General features: G+C 38.4%; 1 protein-coding gene across 1 annotated transcript in view; it reads left to right on the forward strand.

Moving 5' to 3' along the window:
- Window positions 1-10,248, forward strand: part of LOC147871898 (uncharacterized) — a 41,879-nt gene extending 31,631 nt beyond the window's left edge. Inside the window, exons 15-18 of the mRNA XM_087360056.1 lie at window positions 2,778-2,903; window positions 8,480-8,605; window positions 9,636-9,754; window positions 10,138-10,248. Coding sequence (XP_087216182.1) covers window positions 2,778-2,903; window positions 8,480-8,605; window positions 9,636-9,754 — 371 coding nt within the window. The 3' untranslated portion in view covers window positions 10,138-10,248. The remainder of the gene's footprint in view (window positions 1-2,777; window positions 2,904-8,479; window positions 8,606-9,635; window positions 9,755-10,137) is intronic.
- The last annotated feature ends 11,768 nt before the right edge of the window (window positions 10,249-22,016 follow it).

Genomic DNA, 22,016 nt, shown 5'->3' on the forward strand with positions numbered 1-22,016 from the left:
CTGATGACGGAGGCAGTATGACCTCTGAAACGTTGGTTAACATCGACCAGACTACACAGCGCAATAACCCAGAAGACAGAAATCTTCATACTCTGATGACGGAGGCAGTATGACCTCTGAAACGTTGGTTAACATCGACCAGAATACAAAGCGCAACAACCCAGAAGACGGAAATCTTCATATTCATCGCCCTGATGACGGAGGCAGTATGACCTCTGAAACGTTGGTTAACATCGACCAGACTACACAGCGCAATAACCCAGAAGACAGAAATCTTCATACTCTGATGACGGAGGCAGTATGACCTCTGAAACGTTGGTTAACATCGACCAGAATACAAAGCGCAACAACCCAGAAGACGGAAATCTTCATATTCATCGCCCTGATGACGGAGGCAGTATGACCTCTGAAACGTTGGTTAACATCGACCAGACTACACAGCGCAACAACCCAGAAGACAGAAATCTTCATACTCTGATGACGGAGGCAGTATGACCTCTGAAACGTTGGTTAACATCGATCAGACTACACAGCGCAATAACCCAGAAGACGGATATCTTCAAAGTATAAATTATTTATCATCCCTTCTAACTTAAAATTTCAATAAACTCCTATTGTATGTTCTTCACACTGAGGGTTGTAATTTCATCCCCAAATAGAACTGTATTACTTGATAAACTCGATGCAAGACGTAAGTGTGCTGCAGTCATGGGAGTGGTAGTTATAGTTTGACACTCCTTCTGCATGTGGGTTCTAGAATTGTGGCATCATCCACCAGAAACAGTTCCTGAATGTTTTTTATTTAATTTATTTATTTTTCCCCACTTTTCATTAAAGACATTTGATGTCACCAGCTCTTTAAGCGTGTATAAATGTTAATATCTGTGGTATGTTTGTGAGATTTGAGGGTTTCATGGCAGTGACAATGATGGTGATGATTTGGGATCTGGTGCCACGTACACTGGTCGATAGATGCCAGAATTTCGGAGAAGCATACTGTCTCCATCTTCAGGGCTGAATGGAAATCACAGGAATTACATAGGATGGCAGGAAGGGAAGTCTGATGTAATGGGCCAATCAGAATGGAACGAGGTAGAGATCGAGCTGAGCCAGAGGAGGGTCGGAGAGAGAAAGCCAGCTCTTACCAATGTATGTTTGTCTGTGATGCTGGTTTTCGAGGCGATGGCTATTCCTGTGTTGATATTGATGGGTGTTCAAGTGAAAATGGGCACTGCTTGAATTATCCAGGTTCATTTCGACGTGAATGTGAGATGGGGTTCATGCATCCAGATGAGAGGAGTGAACGGGCCTGTGTAGGTCAGTTGCTTAATTGCTGGTAATGCATTCACATTGTCACAAAAATATTATTCGTAATAAAAGAGACCTTTTTAGTTTTATTCTAGAATGACACCACTAGAGATAATTATATTATAACTGTTGACTGCAGAAACCCCAGTGTTATACAAATTCAGTCTTCTGTGTATGGAACTCAACCTAATAAATGATTGAATAAACCTACTTTTTTATTAGTTACAAGTTAAATTTTGTCAGTGCTCACAAAAGTTGCTTTTGCTCGTCTTGTCTGGTAGCACATTTCCGCTGTAACAATCTGTCAGATTCTTCTGTAAATCCTATGTAATGTGATTTCTCTCCTACTTTCCCTTATGCATCCTAGATGTCTTATTTCTGAATAGCCAAGCAAAGTCTTACAATTTTTATAGCTGTCCCATTCTAAAATTTCTCGTAAGTTTGAATGTTATTATTATTATAACACGTGCAGCACACTGCTCATTTCCTATATGCTTTTTATGAAGTGTCGTTCAGTGATGAGTCAAGTTTAAATTAAGTATAAGTGGCAGAGTCATTGTTACAATGGTTTTCAGCTTATTGTGATTGTTATTTCAAACTTCAGTAAATGTAAAATATTTTCAGATATAAATGAATGTCAGATGTTTAGCAATTTGTGTGTTTTTGGTCGTTGTGTCAACATCTTTGGAATGTTTCGCTGTGAATGTGATGAAGGTTATGACCTAGATGCTCTGGAGGTGAGTTCATAAGGAGACTTGAGTTTCTCAAATGCAGAACTCAAATCTGTGGTCTTGTAGTTTGGTAATTCAGGTTTTTCATGTTATTATACAAACACACACACACAAGAGTACCCTAAAAGTTACTAATTTCATCTTATTTATAGGAGAAAATACATTCACGTTTTGATGTAAATGCATTAATAACATTTTTAAAAATATTAATCTAGTGATACCAGAAAATGTAAATACTTGTAATATTCCTTTAAATTAGATATAATTTTGAGGAGCTACAGCTTGAACAGTTTCAAGTGGTAAAGTAAACTTTTCTGTGTAATGTGTTGGGCAAGGACGTGGTCTAGGCAACACGGAGTTTTCCTCCTTGGCATCCCAATAATTACTCCACTCACACACAGAAGAAGGCAATGGCAAACCACTTCTGATCATCTCTGCCAAGAATGTATATATGTATGAGCAGGTCCCTGACAACCTGAAGAGGTTGGAAGGATCCTGTTCATGATATATGGACCTGTCGTCAGACAGAACACTACAAATAAAAAAACTACACAACATTACAATTCAGAAGACAGCCATCAAGGTTATATTTTATAGATTGACTTCTAAACCACACAAATTAACACCTGAAGAGTGAAACTGATCCAAAGAGATATATGTAGACCAGATTCCAGCATCATAAAATGACCAAGTAACCAATGAAATTTCAAATTAACTGTCTGTATTTCTGTTTACCAGATATTGATGAATGTTCTCGTACAAGTGGTATTTGTTCCAATGGTGTTTGTGAAAATATGATGGGTACATATCAGTGTGTTTGTGATGATGGTTACCAGCAAACTGGACAGAAGTCTCACTGCGAAGGTTAGCGCATATTTTTACATTATTTAAATTAATGTCTTTGCTCTTGATGAATGTTAAATATTGTTATTATTGTGTTTGAAAAATATGTTTCTGATGTTGATTAATGTAAATCAAGTAATGCAGGCTGCGATGACATCTGTATGAACACACCAGGCAGCTATTCATGTGCATGTAAGTTAGTAGTTGGCTTGCTTGTAAGTACCTACAGTAAATGTAGCAGTTTGTCATAACATTTCTTCTCTCACATGTAATTCATCAAGATTAATCAACTACATGAAGCAAAGCCTGTCTTTAGAAGCTAATAGTCATTCAAATATTCAAAAATTCCCTGCCTTTTATGAAACCTGAAGGCTTATTACAGTGTTCACAAGGTGCCATAACTGGGTCTTATTTTGAGCCAGAAGAATGGCGTCCAAATCCTCGCACCGGATTTGATTGTGATACATTTTCGTATCCTCCCATTTATGCCTAAGACTTCCAGGTTGTTTCTTATCTCCAAGGTACCTGACAAATTTTGCATACATTATTCATATTTCCCATGTGTGCTATATGCCTTGTCCATTTCATCCTCCTCTACTAATTTATTCTAATAATATCTGATAAAGAGTACAAATTTTGAAACTCCTTTATTATAGAATTTCTCTACCTCATATTCTCAGAAAACTTCAATTTATTTTCCTTGTTTTGTGGTGAGTGACCAAGATTCACACCCGTCTAAAACAGACCTGGACCTTGAGACCTAGTAATGGATTGACAGCTATTGGTGTTATCACAGAATTTTTTTTTAGTAAAGAAGTTTTTACATTGGGTACACAAGAATTGTAAATTAATATTACATACCAAAGGTCGTGGTAATAATTTAAGTTATCAATACACAATGTTTTGTGCAAGTTTTCTTGTAAAATGAAATGTACTTTATTTATGTTTATAGGTAGATATTTTTTTTTCGTCATTGATATAAGTGGATTTGCATTTTAAAATTGCAATATGGGACCACGTGTCATGTTTTTGAAATTAACTTACGTTGAAAGTACTGGTTACATGCTACTTCTGGATGGACGGAGTCGTACAGATGTGGATGGATGTAAGGAGAACCCACGCATCTGTACAAATGGCTTGTTTCCAGGTCCTTACAGCACATCTTGCATAGGTCGGTTCATATCCCTGTCACTTATTGTTATGATACAGAATTTAAGAACAAATGAATATTTTAGGATACTGCTGATAAAACAGCCCCAAAAACGTACTAACCCGTGGCCTTTACTGTTGGATTATAAACTTACATCACCTATTTGAATAAAAATTTTCTTGGATATTTTCCATCGTCTAGTAAAATAATAAAATAGAAAATGACGTTTCGGAGATGGGGCTCTGTCTCTGTCTTCAGGTACCTACTCTGTTGGGCCCAATAGTTAGAGCTAATCTCTATCTCTGGACCCAATAATATGATAAGAGTATATAAATTAAGATTGCATCTTTAAAAAAATATACAAATTCATGAAGTGTGATGATAGAAAATCATGTGTTACCAGATGTGAATGAATGTGAAATGGAAGGAGATGTATGTGAGAATGGAGAATGTGACAACACTCTTGGCTCATTTATGTGCCGCTGTGAAGAAGGTTATTCAGCAAAGCCTGACAGTGGTCCAGGCTGCACAGATGATGATGAGCGTGAGCTCGACTCCTACAACTGTGACATGAATGCCGACCGCATCAACATCCCTGTATGTATCTTGGGTTACATCAGTGCATGTATGGCTGTGTCCATCAGGGCTCTTTTTTCTGTCGTTGTCGAGATGGTTTCACTGGTAATGGTGCTAATTGCAGAGATGTTAATGAATGCCTCACTAATAATGGTGGCTGCGATCAGAATGCTCAGTGCATCAACACTGAGGGTTCATTCAAGGTAAAGTATAAATTGTAAGACTTGAGGTTCTCACAGCGGTGAGTATGAAGATATCCGTCTTCTGGGTTATTGCGCTGTGTAGTCTGGTCGATGTTAACCAACGTTTCAGAGGTCATACTGCCTCCGTCATCAGGGCGATGACGGAGGCAGTATGACATCTGAAACGTTGGTTAACATCGACCAGACTACACAGCCCAACAACCCAGAAGACAGAAATCTTCATATTCCGATGATGGAGGCAGTATGACCTCTGAAACGTTGGTTAACATCGACCAGACTACACAGCGCAAGAACCCAGAAGACAGAAATCTTCATACTCTGATGACGGAGGCAGTATGACCTCTGAAACGTTGGTTAACATCGACCAGACTACACAGCGCAACAACCCAGAATACAGAAATCTTCATACTCTGATGACGGAGGCAGTATGACCTCTGAAACGTTGGTTAACATCGACCAGACTACAAAGCGCAACAACCCAGAAGACGGAAATCTTCATACTCATCGCCCTGATGACGGAGGCAGTATGACCTCTGAAACGTTGGTTAACATCGACCAGACTACAAAGCGCAACAACCCAGAAGACGGAAATCTTCATACTCATCGCCCTGATGACGGAGGCAGTATGACCTCTGAAACGTTGGTTAACATCGACCAGACTACACAGCGCAGTAACCCAGAAGACAGAAATCTTCATACTCTGATGACGGAGGCAGTATGACCTCTGAAACGTTGGTTAACATCGACCAGACTACACAGCGCAACAACCCAGAAGACGGAAATCTTCATACTCATCGCCCTGATGATGGAGGCAGTATGACCTCTGAAACGTTGGATAACATCGACCAGACTACACAGGGCAGCAACCCAGAAGACAGAAATCTTCATACTCTGATGACGGAGGCAGTATGACCTCTGAAACGTTGGTTAACATCGACCAGACTACACAGCGCAATAACCCAGAAGACAGAAATCTTCATACTCTGATGACGGAGGCAGTATGACTTCTGAAACATTGGTTAACATCGACCAGACTACACAGCGCAATAACCCAGAAGACAGAAATCTTCATACTCTGATGACGGAGGCAGTATGACCTCTGAAACGTTGGTTAACATCGACCAGAATACAAAGCGCAACAACCCAGAAGACGGAAATCTTCATACTCATCGCCCTGATGACGGAGGCAGTATGACCTCTGAAACGTTGGTTAACATCGACCAGACTACACAGCGCAACAACCCAGAAGACGGAAATCTTCATACTCATCGCCCTGATGACGGAGGCAGTATGACCTCTGAAACGTTGGTTAACATCGACCAGACTACACAGCGCAACAACCCAGAAGACAGAAATCTTCATACTCTGATGACGGAGGCAGTATGACCTCTGAAACGTTGGTTAACATCGACCAGACTACACAGCGCAATAACCCAGAAGACGGATATCTTCAAAGTATAAATTATTTATCATCCCTTCTAACTTAAAATTTCAATAAACTCCTATTGTATGTTCTTCACACTGAGGGTTGTAATTTCATCCCCAAATAGAACTGTATTACTTGATAAACTCGATGCAAGACGTAAGTGTGCTGCAGTCATGGAAGTGGTAGTTATAGTTTGACACTCCTTCTGCATGTGGGTTCTAGAATTGTGGCATCATCCACCAGAAACAGTTCCTGAATGTTTTTTATTTAATTTATTTATTTTTCCCCACTTTTCATTAAAGACATTTGATGTCACCAGCTCTTTAAGCGTGTATAAATGTTAATATCTGTGGTATGTTTGTGAGATTTGAGGGTTTCATGGCAGTGACAATGATGGTGATGATTTGGGATCTGGTGCCACGTACACTGGTCGATAGATGCCAGAATTTCGGAGAAGCATACTGTCTCCATCTTCAGGGCTGAATGGAAATCACAGGAATTACATAGGATGGCAGGAAGGGAAGTCTGATGGAATGGGCCAATCAGGATGGAACGAGGTAGAGATCGAGCTGAGCCAGAGGAGGGTCGGAGAGAGAAAGCCAGCTCTTACCAATGTATGTTTGTCTGTGATGCTGGTTTTCGAGGCGATGGCTATTCCTGTGTTGATATTGATGGGTGTTCAAGTGAAAATGGGCACTGCTTGAATTATCCAGGTTCATTTCGACGTGAATGTGAGATGGGGTTCATGCATCCAGATGAGAGGAGTGAACGGGCCTGTGTAGGTCAGTTGCTTAATTGCTGGTAATGCATTCACATTGTCACAAAAATATTATTCGTAATAAAAGAGACCTTTTTAGTTTTATTCTAGAATGACACCACTAGAGATAATTATATTATAACTGTTGACTGCAGAAACCCCAGTGTTATACAAATTCAGTCTTCTGTGTATGGAACTCAACCTAATAAATGATTGAATAAACCTACTTTTTTATTAGTTACAAGTTAAATTTTGTCAGTGCTCACAAAAGTTGCTTTTGCTCGTCTTGTCTGGTAGCACATTTCCGCTGTAACAATCTGTCAGATTCTTCTGTAAATCCTATGTAATGTGATTTCTCTCCTACTTTCCCTTATGCATCCTAGATGTCTTATTTCTGAATAGCCAAGCAAAGTCTTACAATTTTTATAGCTGTCCCATTCTAAAATTTCTCGTAAGTTTGAATGTTATTATTATTATAACACGTGCAGCACACTGCTCATTTCCTATATGCTTTTTATGAAGTGTCGTTCAGTGATGAGTCAAGTTTAAATTAAGTATAAGTGGCAGAGTCATTGTTACAATGGTTTTCAGCTTATTGTGATTGTTATTTCAAACTTCAGTAAATGTAAAATATTTTCAGATATAAATGAATGTCAGATGTTTAGCAATTTGTGTGTTTTTGGTCGTTGTGTCAACATCTTTGGAATGTTTCGCTGTGAATGTGATGAAGGTTATGACCTAGATGCTCTGGAGGTGAGTTCATAAGGAGACTTGAGTTTCTCAAATGCAGAACTCAAATCTGTGGTCTTGTAGTTTGGTAATTCAGGTTTTTCATGTTATTATACAAACACACACACACAAGAGTACCCTAAAAGTTACTAATTTCATCTTATTTATAGGAGAAAATACGTTCACGTTTTGATGTAAATGCATTAATAACATTTTTAAAAATATTAATCTAGTGATACCAGAAAATGTAAATACTTGTAATATTCCTTTAAATTAGATATAATTTTGAGGAGCTACAGCTTGAACAGTTTCAAGTGGTAAAGTAAACTTTTCTGTGTAATGTGTTGGGCAAGGACGTGGTCTAGGCAACACGGAGTTTTCCTCCGTGGCATCCCAACAATTACTCCACTCACACACAGAAGAAGGCAATGGCAAACCACTTCTGATCATCTCTGCCAAGAATGTATATATGTATGAGCAGGTCCCTGACAACCTGAAGAGGTTGGAAGGATCCTGTTCATGATATATGGACCTGTCGTCAGACAGAACACTACAAATAAAAAAACTACACAACATTACAATTCAGAAGACAGCCATCAAGGTTATATTTTATAGATTGACTTCTAAACCACAGAAATTAACACCTGAAGAGTGAAACTGATCCAAAGAGATATATGTAGACCAGATTCCAGCATCATAAAATGACCAAGTAACCAATGAAATTTCAAATTAACTGTCTGTATTTCTGTTTCCCAGATATTGATGAATGTTCTCGTACAAGTGGTATTTGTTCCAATGGTGTTTGTGAAAATATGATGGGTACATATCAGTGTGTTTGTGATGATGGTTACCAGCAAACTGGACAGAAGTCTCACTGCGAAGGTTAGCGCATATTTTTACATTATTTAAATTAATGTCTTTGCTCTTGATGAATGTTAAATATTGTTATTATTGTGTTTGAAAAATATGTTTCTGATGTTGATTAATGTAAATCAAGTAATGCAGGCTGCGATGACATCTGTATGAACACACCAGGCAGCTATTCATGTGCATGTAGGTTAGTAGTTGGCTTGCTTGTAAGTACCTACAGTAAATGTAGCAGTTTGTCATAACATTTCTTCTCTCACATGTAATTCATCAAGAATAATCAACTACATGAAGCAAAGCCTGTCTTTAGAAGCTAATAGTCATTCAAATATTCAAAAATTCCCTGCCTTTTATGAAACCTGAAGGCTTATTACAGTGTTCACAAGGTGACATCACTGGGTCTTATTTTGAGCCAGAAGAATGGCGTCCAAATCCTCGCACCGGATTTGATTGTGATACATTCTCGTATCCTCCCATTTATGCCTAAGACTTCCAGGTTGTTTCTTATCTCCAAGGTACCTGACAAATTTTGCATACATTATTCATATTTCCCATGTGTGCTATATGCCTTGTCCATTTCATCCTCCTCTACTAATTTATTCTAATAATATCTGATAAAGAGTACAAATTTTGAAACTCCTTTATTATAGAATTTCTCTACCTCATATTCTCAGAAAACTTCAATTTATTTTCCTTGTTTTGTGGTGAGTGACCAAGATTCACACCCGTCTAAAACAGACCTGGACCTTGAGACCTAGTAGTGGATTGACAGCTATTGGTGTTATCACAGAATTTTTTTTAGTAGAGAAGTTTTTACATTGGGTACACAAGAATTGTAAATTAATATTACATACCAAAGGTCGTGGTAATAATTTAAGTTATCAATACACAATGTTTTGTGCAAGTTTTCTTGTAAAATGAAATATACTTTATTTATGTTTATAGGTAGATATTCTTTTTTCATCATTGATATAAGTGGATTTGCATTTTAAAATTGCAATATGGGACCATGTGTCATGTTTTTGAAATTAACTTATGTTGACAGTACTGGTTACATGCTACTTCTGGATGGACGGAGTTGTACATATGTGGATGAATGTAAGGAGAACCCACGCATCTGTACAAATGGCTTGCTTCCAGGTCCTTACAGCACATCTTGCATAGGTCGGTTCATATCCCTGTCACTTATTGTTATGATACAGAATTTAAGAACAAATGAATATTTTAGGATACTGCTGATAAAACAGCCCCAAAAACGTACTAACCCGTGGCCTTTACTGTTGGATTATAAACTTACATCACCTATTTGAATAAAAATTTTCTTGGATATTTTCCATCGTCTAGTAAAATAATAAAATAGAAAATGACGTTTCGGAGATGGGGCTCTGTCTCTGTCTTCAGGTACCTACTCTGTTGGGGCCCAATAGTTAGAGCTAATCTCTATCTCTGGACCCAATAATATGATAACAGTATATAAATTGAGATTCCATTTTTAAAAAAATATACAAATTCATGAAGTATGATGATAGAAAATCATGTGTTACCAGATGTGAATGAATGTGAAATGGAAGGAGATGTATGTGAGAATGGAGAATGTGACAACACTCTTGGCTCATTTATGTGTCGCTGTGAAGAAGGTTATTCAGCAAAGCCTGACAGTGGTCAAGGCTGCACAGATGATGATGAGTGTGAGCTCGGCTCCTACAACTGTGACATGAATGCCGACTGCATCAACATCCCTGTATGTATCTTGGGTTACATCAGTGCATGTATGGCTGTGTAGCTGAAGTTGGTTTTGTTACATATATACTTTTTTTTGTCCATCAGGGCTCTTATTTCTGTCGCTGTCGAGATGGTTTCACTGGTATTGGTGCTAATTGCAGAGATGTTAATGAATGCCTCACTAATAATGGTGGCTGTGATCAGAATGCTCAGTGCATCAACACTGAGGGTTCATTCAAGGTAAAGTATAAATTATTTATCATCCCTTCTAACTTAAAATTTCTAAAACTCCTATTGTATGTTCTTCACACTGAGGGTTGTAATTTCATCCCCAAATAGAACTGTGTTACTTGATAAACTCGATGCAAGACGTACGTGTGCTGCAGTCATTGAAGTGGTAGATACAGTTTGACGCTCATTCTGCATGTGGGTTCTAGAATTGTGGCATCATCCACCAGAAACAGTTCCTGAATGTTTTTTTTTTAATTTATTTATTTTTCCCCACTTTTCATTAAAGACATTTGATGTCACCAGCTCTTTAAGCGTGTATAAATGTTAATATCTGTGGTATGTTTGTGAGATTTGAGGGTTTCATGGCAGTGACAATGATGGTGATGATTTGGGATCTGGTGCCACGTACACTGGTTGGTAGATGCCAGAATTTCGGAGAAGCATACTGTCTCCATCTTCAGGGCTGAATGGAAATCACAGGAATTACATAGGATGGCAGGAAGGGAAGTCTGATGGAAAGAGGTAGAGATCGAACTGAGCCAGAGGAGGGTCGGAGAGAGAAAGCCAGCTCTTACCAATGTATGTTTGTCTGTTTTAGTGTGTCTGTGATGCTGGTTTTCGAGGTGATGGCTTTTCCTGTGTTGATATTGATGAGTGTTCAAATGAAAATGGGCACTGCTTGAATTATCCAGGTTCATTTCGACGTGAATGTGAGATGGGGTTCATGCATCCAGATGAGAGGAGTGAACGGGCCTGTGTTTGTCAGTTGCTTAATTGCTGGTAATGCATTCACATTGTCAGAAAAATATTATTCATAATAAAAGAGACCTTTTTAGTTTTATTCTAGAATGACACCACTAGAGATAATTATATTATAACTGTTGACTGCAGAAACCCCAGTGTTATACAAATTCAGTCTTCTGTGTATGGAACTCAACCTAATAAATGATTGAATAAACCTACTTTTTTATTAGTTACAAGTTAAATTTTGTCAGTGCTCACAAAAGTTGCTTTTGCTCGTCTTCTCTGGTAGCACATTTCCGCTGTAACAATCTGTCAGATTCTTCTGTGAATCCTATGTAATGTGATTTCTCTCCTACTTTCCCTTATGCATCCTAGATGTCTTATTTCTGAATAGCCAAGCAAAGTCTTACAATTTTTATAGCTGTCCCATTCTAAAATTTCTCGTAAGTTTGAATGTTATTATTATTATAACACGTGCAGCACACTGCTCATTTCCTATATGCTTTTTATGAAGTGTCATTGAGTGATGAGTCAAGTTTAAATTAAGTATAAGTGGCAGAGTCATTGTTACAATGGTTTTTAGCTTATTGTGATTGTTATTTCAAACTTCAGTAAATGTAAAATATTTTCAGATATAAATGAATGTCAGATGTTCAGCAATTTGTGGGTTTTTGGTCGTTGTGTCAACATATTTGGAATGTTTCGCTGTGAACGTGATGAAGGTTATGCCCTAGATGGCTCTGGAGGTGTGTTCATAAAGAGACTTGAGTTTCTCAAATGCAGAACACAAATTTGTGGTCTTGTAGTTTGGTAATTCAGGTTTTTCATGTTATTGTACAAACACACACACACAAGAGTACCCTAAAAGTTACTAATTTTATCTTATTTATAGGAGAAATACATTCACGTTTTGATGTAAATGCATTAATAATATTTTTAAAAATATTAATCTAGTGATACCAGAAAATGTAAATACTTGTAATATTCATTTAAATTAGATATAATTTTGAGGAGCTACAGCTTGAACAGTTTCAAGTGGTAAAGTAAACTTTTCTGTGTAATGTGTTGGGCAAGGCCGTGGTCTAGGCAACACGGAGTTTTCCTCCGTGGCATCCCAACAATTACTCCATTCACACACAGAAGAAGGCAATGGCAAACCACTTTTGGATCATCTGCCAAGAACGTATATGAACAGGTCCCAGTCCGAGAAAAGGATGGAAGGATCCTGTTCATATGGACCTGTCGTCACACAGAACACTAATAATAAAATAATAATGTGGGTTCTTAATAATGAACATTGTTTTATTGAAACACATGCATTTAATTTGGGTAAAGTAATGCCTGGACTGGCTTGAATCTTTTTTCTTGTCTCCTCAGTTTTTGTCTTTTAGGTTCATACTCTCTTTTGTCATCTTTAAAAAAATGTTGGCATTTTTGCTCGTATAGTTTTGATCTGTGTGTGTGTGCGTTATCTTAATGCTTCTATTAGCATTTCAGATGACAACAAGATCTGATACAATTTGTTAACAACGAAATTTTGCACAGATATTAATGAGTTTGAAAGTCATCAAGCCTGTCTTTATGGAACGTGTATCAATACCCAGGGAAAATTTATTTGCCAGTGTCCTTCCAATTATGAATTGATACCAGCCGGAGTTCGCCACGGTGGTCTAGCGGTCAGAACACTAGCCTTGTAAGCCTGGGGTCTCGGGTTCAATTCCCGGTGGTGCTCAAATTTATAACTTGTGTTGGGCAAGGCCGTGGTCTACGCAACACGGAGTTTTCCTCCGTGGCATCCCAACAATTACTCCATTCACACACAGAAGAAGGCAATGGCAAACCACTTCTGGATCATCTGCCAAGAACGTATATGAACAGGTCCCAGTCCGAGAAAAGGATGGAAGGATCCTGTTCATATGGACCTGTCCTCAGACAGAACACTACAAATAAAAAATAAAAGTATGGTAATAGGGGAATTATACTTGGGGACTGCTGGCGAGACTTTAACCCCAGGGTGAATGGTTTAGCAGTGTGCTAGCATGATGCATGGCCAGTTAGATCATGTGTAAGCAGCGACACATGTATGATAAAGTGTAATGTAAATTTTTATTTTATATATACCTCTTCCTACTACATTGTTTAAAGAAAATATCTTGCTGATAACAACGCATTCTTATTTCAGACATCAATGAATGTGACGAGGATCTACATATCTGTGGAGTCGGCTCTTGTGTTAATGAAATTTGAAACTACTGCTTAAGGTTCAGACAATCTTACGGCCTTAGGCTGGGGCCACACAGCCGTACAAAAGAACATTTAACTCAGATTGACTTTGAACTTGTATTAAAACTAACTACTTCCATTGAGCATATTCCTTCTTGAAAAGCTGATATGCAGTCAATTCAATGATTTATACCATTAAATTGTCTTTTTTTTCAACATTTCCTCAAATGAATCAGTATTGGCATTTATGACATTAATAACCAAAAGTTATCGAAACTCTGTAGTTAAGAGACAGCATCAGGACCTAAACTTTTTTTTTAAGAATTTCCAGGCCATTGCTTCTAATATATCATGGAAGCCTGGAAATTCAGGAGGAATGAAATAAAAATCAACAGTTCTCATACTTCCTGTGTGGTGAATGACAGAGGCATGACTTGTAGAGGAGTGTGTGGATCTGCGGAAAAGCCAGTGCTTCTCGGAATACGGCGATGGAGGCCGCACCAATCCGATGATGAACGAACAGACTCGTACGGTCTGTTGCTGTTCCATGGGGGCATGCCTCGGGAACCCCATGCCAAGAATGTCCTCACCCAGATTCAAGTAAATATTACCTTACCTGAAAATTATTAGTAGGCCAGAAGATAATGTTGAGTTTATAATTGAGCTGTCTGCTAGCGGACTTATGTAGGATGTTGGTAGAAACAAACACTAATAAACCTTTTATCAAATGTCTACTTGACATGTCTGCAAAATGACAGGAAATGATGCTCTGGATTTTATACCAGCTGCACTCTCCTTTCATATTTCTGTGATTAAAATGTTTATTGTTATTGTTGAGTTTCATATATGAACGGGTTATTTGAAATTCTTGGGTTATTTATTTTATTTTTATTTTTTTATAATTATAAATGAGAATATACAAATTACATGAGGGCATGAATTATGTAGTAGAATATGGTATGATTTTTTTGTGAAAATAAAAAATTAGTTCATGTAATTTAAATTGTTTGTAACTGTTTTAAAAATATATAGTACTTATGAAGCACAGACTTGTAGTTGCTGATTAATATGGAAGTGTATTCATAGTCCTACATGTGTGCAGTGAGCGATTGGTTCCAAAGATCTTTGTACTGTGCTGGTAGAGTAATACTAAAGGAACCATGCTTGTGATATGTTCTAGAGGAGGGGATCGCTTTATGCGGAGGTCCAAAGATGAAACCTGGCTATATTCAGAACCGTATTACTAATCAGACCGAAGAAATAGACGAATGCCGTCTGATGCCAACGATGTGTAACCATGGGCGATGTATGAATACACCAGGAAGCTTTGAATGTCGGTGTGATCGAGGATTTGTTTATGACATCAATGTTCATCAGTGCATTGGTATGAAAAATTGATTTGTTACTTGTAAGTGTATCTGATTTTATATTTCAGGGTAATTCAAATTGAAACGTGCAGTATGTTTTGCTCTTTACCGTGGATAACTTATGCAGGGAATCTGTTACTCAGATACTGCTCGTTACGCAGAAAACAGTCACATCTTTCCAGCTTGCATTGTCACTCAGAGAATGATTTGAAATTCAGCAATGAATGATGTTACTACGAGGCTCGTCCTCAAAGTAAGTTTCCCTGGGGTCGTTTACAGAAACAAGACGCAATTTCATGGAAATATTTATTGCAACAGATACAGCAAGTGTCCAGCTATTTTTCAACATATTCGCCACCGGAATTGAGACATTTGTCATACCGTGGGACCAACTTTTGAATACCTGTGTCGTAGAAGTCTGCCGCCTGGGATTGGAACCACTGTGTGACAACCATCTCCGCCTCTCTGTCATTCTCAAAACGCTGACGCTGACCGGACAGGAATTTCTTGAGGTGTAGGAAAAGATGGAAATCACTGGGAGCGAGGTCCGGGCTGTAGGGTGGATGATTAAACACCTCCCAGCTGAACTCCTGTAGGAGACTTGCTGTCCGTCGAGCCGTGTGCGGCCTAGCGTTATCACTGACCGCACTTCACAGTCGGCGGGAGCTGGAATAAGAACCTCCATCTTCAACAGCTGCAACGATGCTACTGTGAGAACGCGGGAAGTGCCGTTAGTGCATGCGCCATGCTACGTCATTGCTCTATCACGTACGCACAGTCGCTTCGCGCAATATAAGGTTTGCTAGCTGTGGGACGAGTGGGAAACTTACTTTGTGGACGCGCCTCGTATTTACGAATTAAAGCGGTCAGTTGTACTGACTCCAGTGGTATTTGTGTCCTATATCATCTGTTCACAAGCTCAGAGCGTTATATTACGTATTAGAGTTGAGATCTCAATTTACATTATCTCAGTATAGTATATAATATTAACAGACCTGAACGTCTAACAGTTACTAAGTAGGCGTTTGTGAGTTCTGCTCGCAACTTCTTGTTTACATATTAAACGTTGATGAGAATTTGTCTTAGAAATTTATTTGGCGGTTCACATTGAGAGTAGTGTTCATACTTCAGGTAGTGCAGCGATGGTTACAGATCGGATGACAATGATTTGATTTCTGGCAGGAATGTTGGCCAATTTTGATCCTTACCGCCGGGTCCGAAATGGCTCTGTTGTCTGCACCCACGCTCCTACGTAGTGGATACGGAAGGGTGTTATTGTAATGATGGGGCGAGGCTGTTTTTGAACTAGGCCTTTGTCCATACTCCAGATATGCGTATGAATATGGGGCAGAAGTGGAATGATATTGACAGTGCCACAAAAGTCCTCTGCATGTGCAACATGGACTGACCGCCTTAACTATGTCACGGTCTGAACCATAACAACTTCTAGTTAGAAAAACATCAAATACATCGAAATCTGACTGTGCAACTGAATTGGGACATTGTATATTTAAATTGTTACTTGAAATATATTACATCTTAATAGGTTTACATTAGAGTCTGGCTTCTACCTCCAACAAAATAGATTTTCTCTCTGAAACTATTGCCGGTTAAAGGATCAGGGGAAATTAATTAATTATTATTTATTATGGAAATCTAAACAAATTAATTAATTTAATTTTTAGCTAAACTGTAAGGTGGCAGGTGTAGTTACTACGAGCCTATAACGAGCTTAAAGTCTATTAGATTTAAAATATTATCGATACATAACCTACGCTGATCCTGTAGAAGTTTGTGAATGCAAGTTTGCGTGCTAGACTGGACACTGCTGTTACGGCAAACTGGACCATGGTTCACAGAACACAATCGTTTGAAGTTCCCATGTTACAGCGCAGAATGCATTGGTTGAATTGCCGACTTTAGTGATTCCAGATCAAGCCCCAGAATCATTTAGGTCACTTCGTTGGTGTCGTCAGAGGAAATTCAGTCGACTGTGAAGATGCAAGACGATTTAAAATACATCGGAGAAACTTCGTGAACGCCCTGCTGACATGATCATGGGATTAGTGACTTCGAAAACGTTAATTTATTTTGCCTTGTTCCTTAGTGCACATAAAAGATTTTCATTCAACCTTCTACTTTATATACCTGTACCCCTGTATTCATAAGATAGGCACGTATATTACCCCTGTGTTAAGGCCTGTATTTTAATCACATTGGGACTGAATTATGCGTCGTATACGTCGCATTTGAAGAATGACGTAAAGGACTACTGGTCCTAACAGCTGTTTCTGTTGATATTAATTTATTGTAATTTATTGTGCTTCAGACTGGCGATACGAAATGCGCGCTGGTTCGAGTCTCGGGGGAGAAGAAATTTTCTCATGAGCTTTCGACCGGTGCCAACCCAGCATCGTGAGGAAATTGGGGAGCTACAATCCGGTCATGAAAGCTAGCAATGGCTGACCACACGTCACTCTATATCTGGTTGGATGATCGTTCACCTCTGCTTAGGCGTGTGAACGTGAGGCTTTGGCTCTCTGGAGCTGTTTCGCCACGGATTTAATTTAATTTTTAATTTTTTAACAACAGAAACTATAATCATTATCTGTTTGGGTATATGTGTTGAAATTGAAACATGTTATTGCAATTAGCACTACTCTGTTTGGCTGAACGTCGTAGATCGTTATGTGTATTTGAGTTATATAAATCTTCCGTGTTTGGTAAGAACCGGATAATTCGTGTTTCACTAAAGCCCTTCTTACTTAGAACCAAAGAAATGAAATGCCTCCGCATGTGATGATGAAATTTCAGCACAGAACTACCCGTTTTGTCAAGTGGTGGTTATAGAACTCGCGGATTGAGTCACCCCCACCCCACCCCCAATCCATTAGTACCGGCCGCGTGTACCATCTGCGCATGCTTACTCTGAATAATCTTCTAGAAACGCCTTCTGAGAACATGAACTTTTAAATATCAGTGCTCGAAAAAATGGGATCAATCAGTGTCAAGTTCCGTGCGGTTCATCGTTTCACATGTCCATTGACTGAGTAAAGGAAATGTGTGGGTAGATTTTACAATTTTGTTACAGGAAAGTTCGGATCATCAATGTAATTTAATCACAAAATTGAGGTTTTTATTACGTAATCCTCAACTGTTTTTTAATCATATAGTTATTGTTTTCCTTGTTTCTTTTAACAGGACAATGTTACTGTGTGTTGTTTTATGAAACATATTAATTAAATATGTTGGCGGTATTTTTTAAGTTTCGTTTATTCTACAAACTTCTTTAATTTGAAGTTACAACGCCTAGACCTGAGCTCTGGCATTGGAAAGCTCTTAACGGGCTTTCATTTGTTGTTTTGAGATTCAAATAAGGGGCATGTGAAGTTGGTTACTTACTCCCAACTTTCGAACACAGATTTTAGTAAACATTTTAATACAAATTTAGAATTGAAGAGACAACTGATGAGACCTATGAATAAATTTAATAAGGAAAACAAAGTGCATCTTAAAGCATTGGGGGTTTGTAGATACGAAGTGAATCGTCTGTTTTAGGATACAATCCAATGGCGGACGTTTCTGAGCCTGGTAATTAACATTTTAGTGTAATATCTTGGCTAGCTGAGCGATTATTAACCTCGCAAGAAGAACTCTGTTCCTAGGAGTTGGTTCTAACAGCTGTTGTCCTTACCGGGAGTCCATCTTCTACACCCGCAACCTGAAGACGCGCCATTTCAAACTGAGGTGTGTGCAGGAGGCAATGAAGGATTGTAATTGACGCATGTTTGAATTTTGTGATCGCATTGTTCCCCGTCTCCCTCTGAAACTGTTTCCTGGTCGGATTCTGTAACTGTTCGCTGAACATCTCGAAACAATTTATGATATTGTCTTTGATGTACTGAAATTGTAGGGAGAGTTGCAAATTTCTTGACGGGAAACATTTGTTGGAACTTTTGTAGCACACGGTCTGCGGGATTTTGTAACTTTAACGCTGAATCAGAAACTATCGTTTTGAAATTTTCTCAACGATGATCCTCCACTTCGAAAGGAAACTTTCAGTCTCGAAATCTCATAAAAGAAACTAACTTCTAAGCTCCAGGTTTGTAAGCTATCCAAGAGAGTTTCAAAACTGTCGTAAGCTGTTTGCAGTTTTTTTTAATCTTTTTCCTTAGATACAGTGGGATAAAGTTCCCAGCATGTTTCGTCTGTAATTTTAACTGTATTAAAATGATGAATGTATTTTTCATATTGCAATTTTTTCATACACTAATATTTATGCCTTTTTTTTGCACATATTCCGTAAAATTAATTTAACATTTGAAGGCTGTCACTCTCTGTGTATTTCGTATTTGAAGTTATCAAACACATAAATATATTGACAACGTTCGTTATTGGGCGTGATTAGGATACCCTATTTATGATAGGATATGGTTTGTGACTCTGCCTCTGTATGTGTGTTAACGCTCCTAGAGGCATGAAAGTTATCATTAATGACAACACTTGACTAAATATTCCTGTTTTACGAGTGGCGCTACCATTGGTCTCCGTTTAGAAATATTTCTAATGAAGATGACGAAAATGTTGGCTGCTTACTGAATTTGGGGCTGTACGTGATCTGCGATGACGTATGTAATAAATATTTAATCTTTATGTTTATGTGTTTAAATCGTGAGATTATACAGAATGCTAGAAAAATTACGCAGCTTCTTTAAATGTTTTTAAAGGTTGCAATTCGATTACGTTGTTAAATACACGAGATCACTGTGTCTATATATAAGAGCCCACGCAGGTCATGCAATGTTGTAACCTGCTCTCGCCAGTCCGTCAGTTGTCTGTCATTAGTCGAATTGCAAGGATGTCCTTTTCACAAGTTAACACGAGTGCTCATTGTCGAACACCACCTGACATCTTGTTCTTACTTAATTTGCCAGAATGACTTTAGGGATACATTTGTCGATTTTCCTCTGCCATACAAATCGAGAGTATCTTGTCTGGTGACCCGTTCAGTGACACAGGAACTATTAACTGCGTTGCATCAAACATAAGGAAAAAGAGTGAATGTATGCATAGCTGAACGCGGTGGACATTTTCTGAACTTAATGTAATATAATATTTTTTTTTGATGTCAAGGTAATTAATTTTTTGGCATTAAAACATATATAAGGAATACTTTGCGTGACTTTTCGGTCGTTATGTGTAACGTAGACTATAGACAACAAATTTTAATGAGCTGTATATATCGGAAATGAAACTAATCAATTCTTATGTAAATTCGAAAATGACAAAAAAAAAACTTAGGTTAGTTTGCGCTTTGAAGATATTTTGTGTTTTGTAAAATATCACCAATAAATTCGTCCATATGATATGCAAATGTTTAAAAAAATTTCACCTACCTCATAGACGTTATGTTTTAGCCATTCGTCTGTATATTACCTCGGGGGCATCTCTTACCACCGACCAGCAGTAATCAGCTATCATTGATGCGTTCCATTTCCCCTGATAACGCCTCTCAAGAGTAGAGATATCTTGGTGAAATCGTTCGCCATGTTCATCTCTAACCGATCCAAGATTATCAGAGAAAAAGTTCAAGTGAGAGTGGAGGAAATGCAATTTAAGAGACATATTGTACCCCATTTTACTGTGTGATTTCAACAATTTGTCTACCAATTCCCCATAGTTTGGCGCCCTGTTGTTTCCAAGAAAATTCCTAACAACTGACGTAAAGGATTCCCATGCAATTTTCTCCTCTCCCGCCAAAATGTCAACAAAATGTTCATCAACAATCAGGTTTCTTATTTGGGGACCTACGAAAACCTCTTCTTTGATTTTAGCTTCACTTAGTCGGGGAAATTTGTGAAAGAGGTACCTAAGGGCTTCTCCATTTCGGTCCATTTATTTTACAAAATTTGTCATCAGACCCAATTTAATGTGCAATGCTGGCAGTATTATTTTGCTTTGATCTACCAGTGGTTCACGGACAATATTTTTAGTACCTGGTTCCAAGTTCTGTCGAAGGGGGCCACTGTTTAGTTTCATAATGTATATTCCTTGCACGACTGTCCCACTCACAGAGGAAGCAGCAGTATTTTGTGTAACCCTGCTGAACGCCTAGTATGATAGCCACCACTTTTAAATCTGCACATATACACCACTCATATTTGTCATGTTAATTAGTTGTGTAATGTTATCGTACGTCTCTTTCATATGAACCGCACGTGCTACAGGAATGCTGGGTAATTTATTGCCATTGTGCAATAACACTGCTTTCAAGCTGACTTAGAGGAATCTATTTGGGTTATGTTCTATATGCAGGGAATCCATAAGACCATCTACGTCATCACAAAATACGAGATCATCATCATTTGTAAACGAATGTGACGAACGCGATAACAGGATATTTTAACGTTTTTATTCAAGTACATTCCATTGCCTAAGTCGCGATCCTACCAACTCTGCCTTATAGATCATTCAGTTTACTTTGAGTTACTCTGTTGGATGTAGAAGGTAATGTTTCTGGCACAAACTTGAGATGCCGATGATCTTGTAATGGCGTCATCTGACGGTGGTGATGGTGAGAATTCTTCAGGTGTGTAGGAGATAGGAGGGACAGGTACAGGTAGTTCATGGTTGTGGGGTATAGGACGAATGGCTGAGGGGATGTTTGGATAGATCAAAGCATGGTTTTTCCTTATTGTTTATGCCGATGACACGAGGAATCTTACAGAAGTAGCAGTCGTTTACGTGGTTATGCGGTTCCCGCCACACCAGGGGCACAGCGAAGGGGATAGACTGCATTTTTCCTTTTAGCCACTCACGTAGATTTTTGTAGAACACTTCAGACAGTAAAAATGGGGTGCCCGTGTCACCCACTTTGCAACCAAAATAAAGGTGGTACGCTTTCTTAACGACGGGGGGGCCAAGTTTAGTTTTTGTGTTTTAAAAGTAATTTCTCCACAGATGTAACAAAAGTTGTTAGGATTATTAACACATCTACGCGACCTTCTGTGTATTTTAGTGTTACAAATATCTCATTTAAATACTCACAACGACCTTTTTACTGTTTACTACGTAAGTATTCTAAGACGAAGTGAAACACAAAATCCGCACTCGATAAAACACTTTTTGCCAAACAGAAC

Source organism: Zootermopsis nevadensis, unplaced genomic scaffold, assembly GCF_977971745.1.
Source record: "Zootermopsis nevadensis isolate Lab colony 2312 unplaced genomic scaffold, Znev_1.0 Znev_ptg000037l, whole genome shotgun sequence".
Lineage (NCBI taxonomy): Eukaryota > Metazoa > Arthropoda > Insecta > Blattodea > Termopsidae > Zootermopsis > Zootermopsis nevadensis.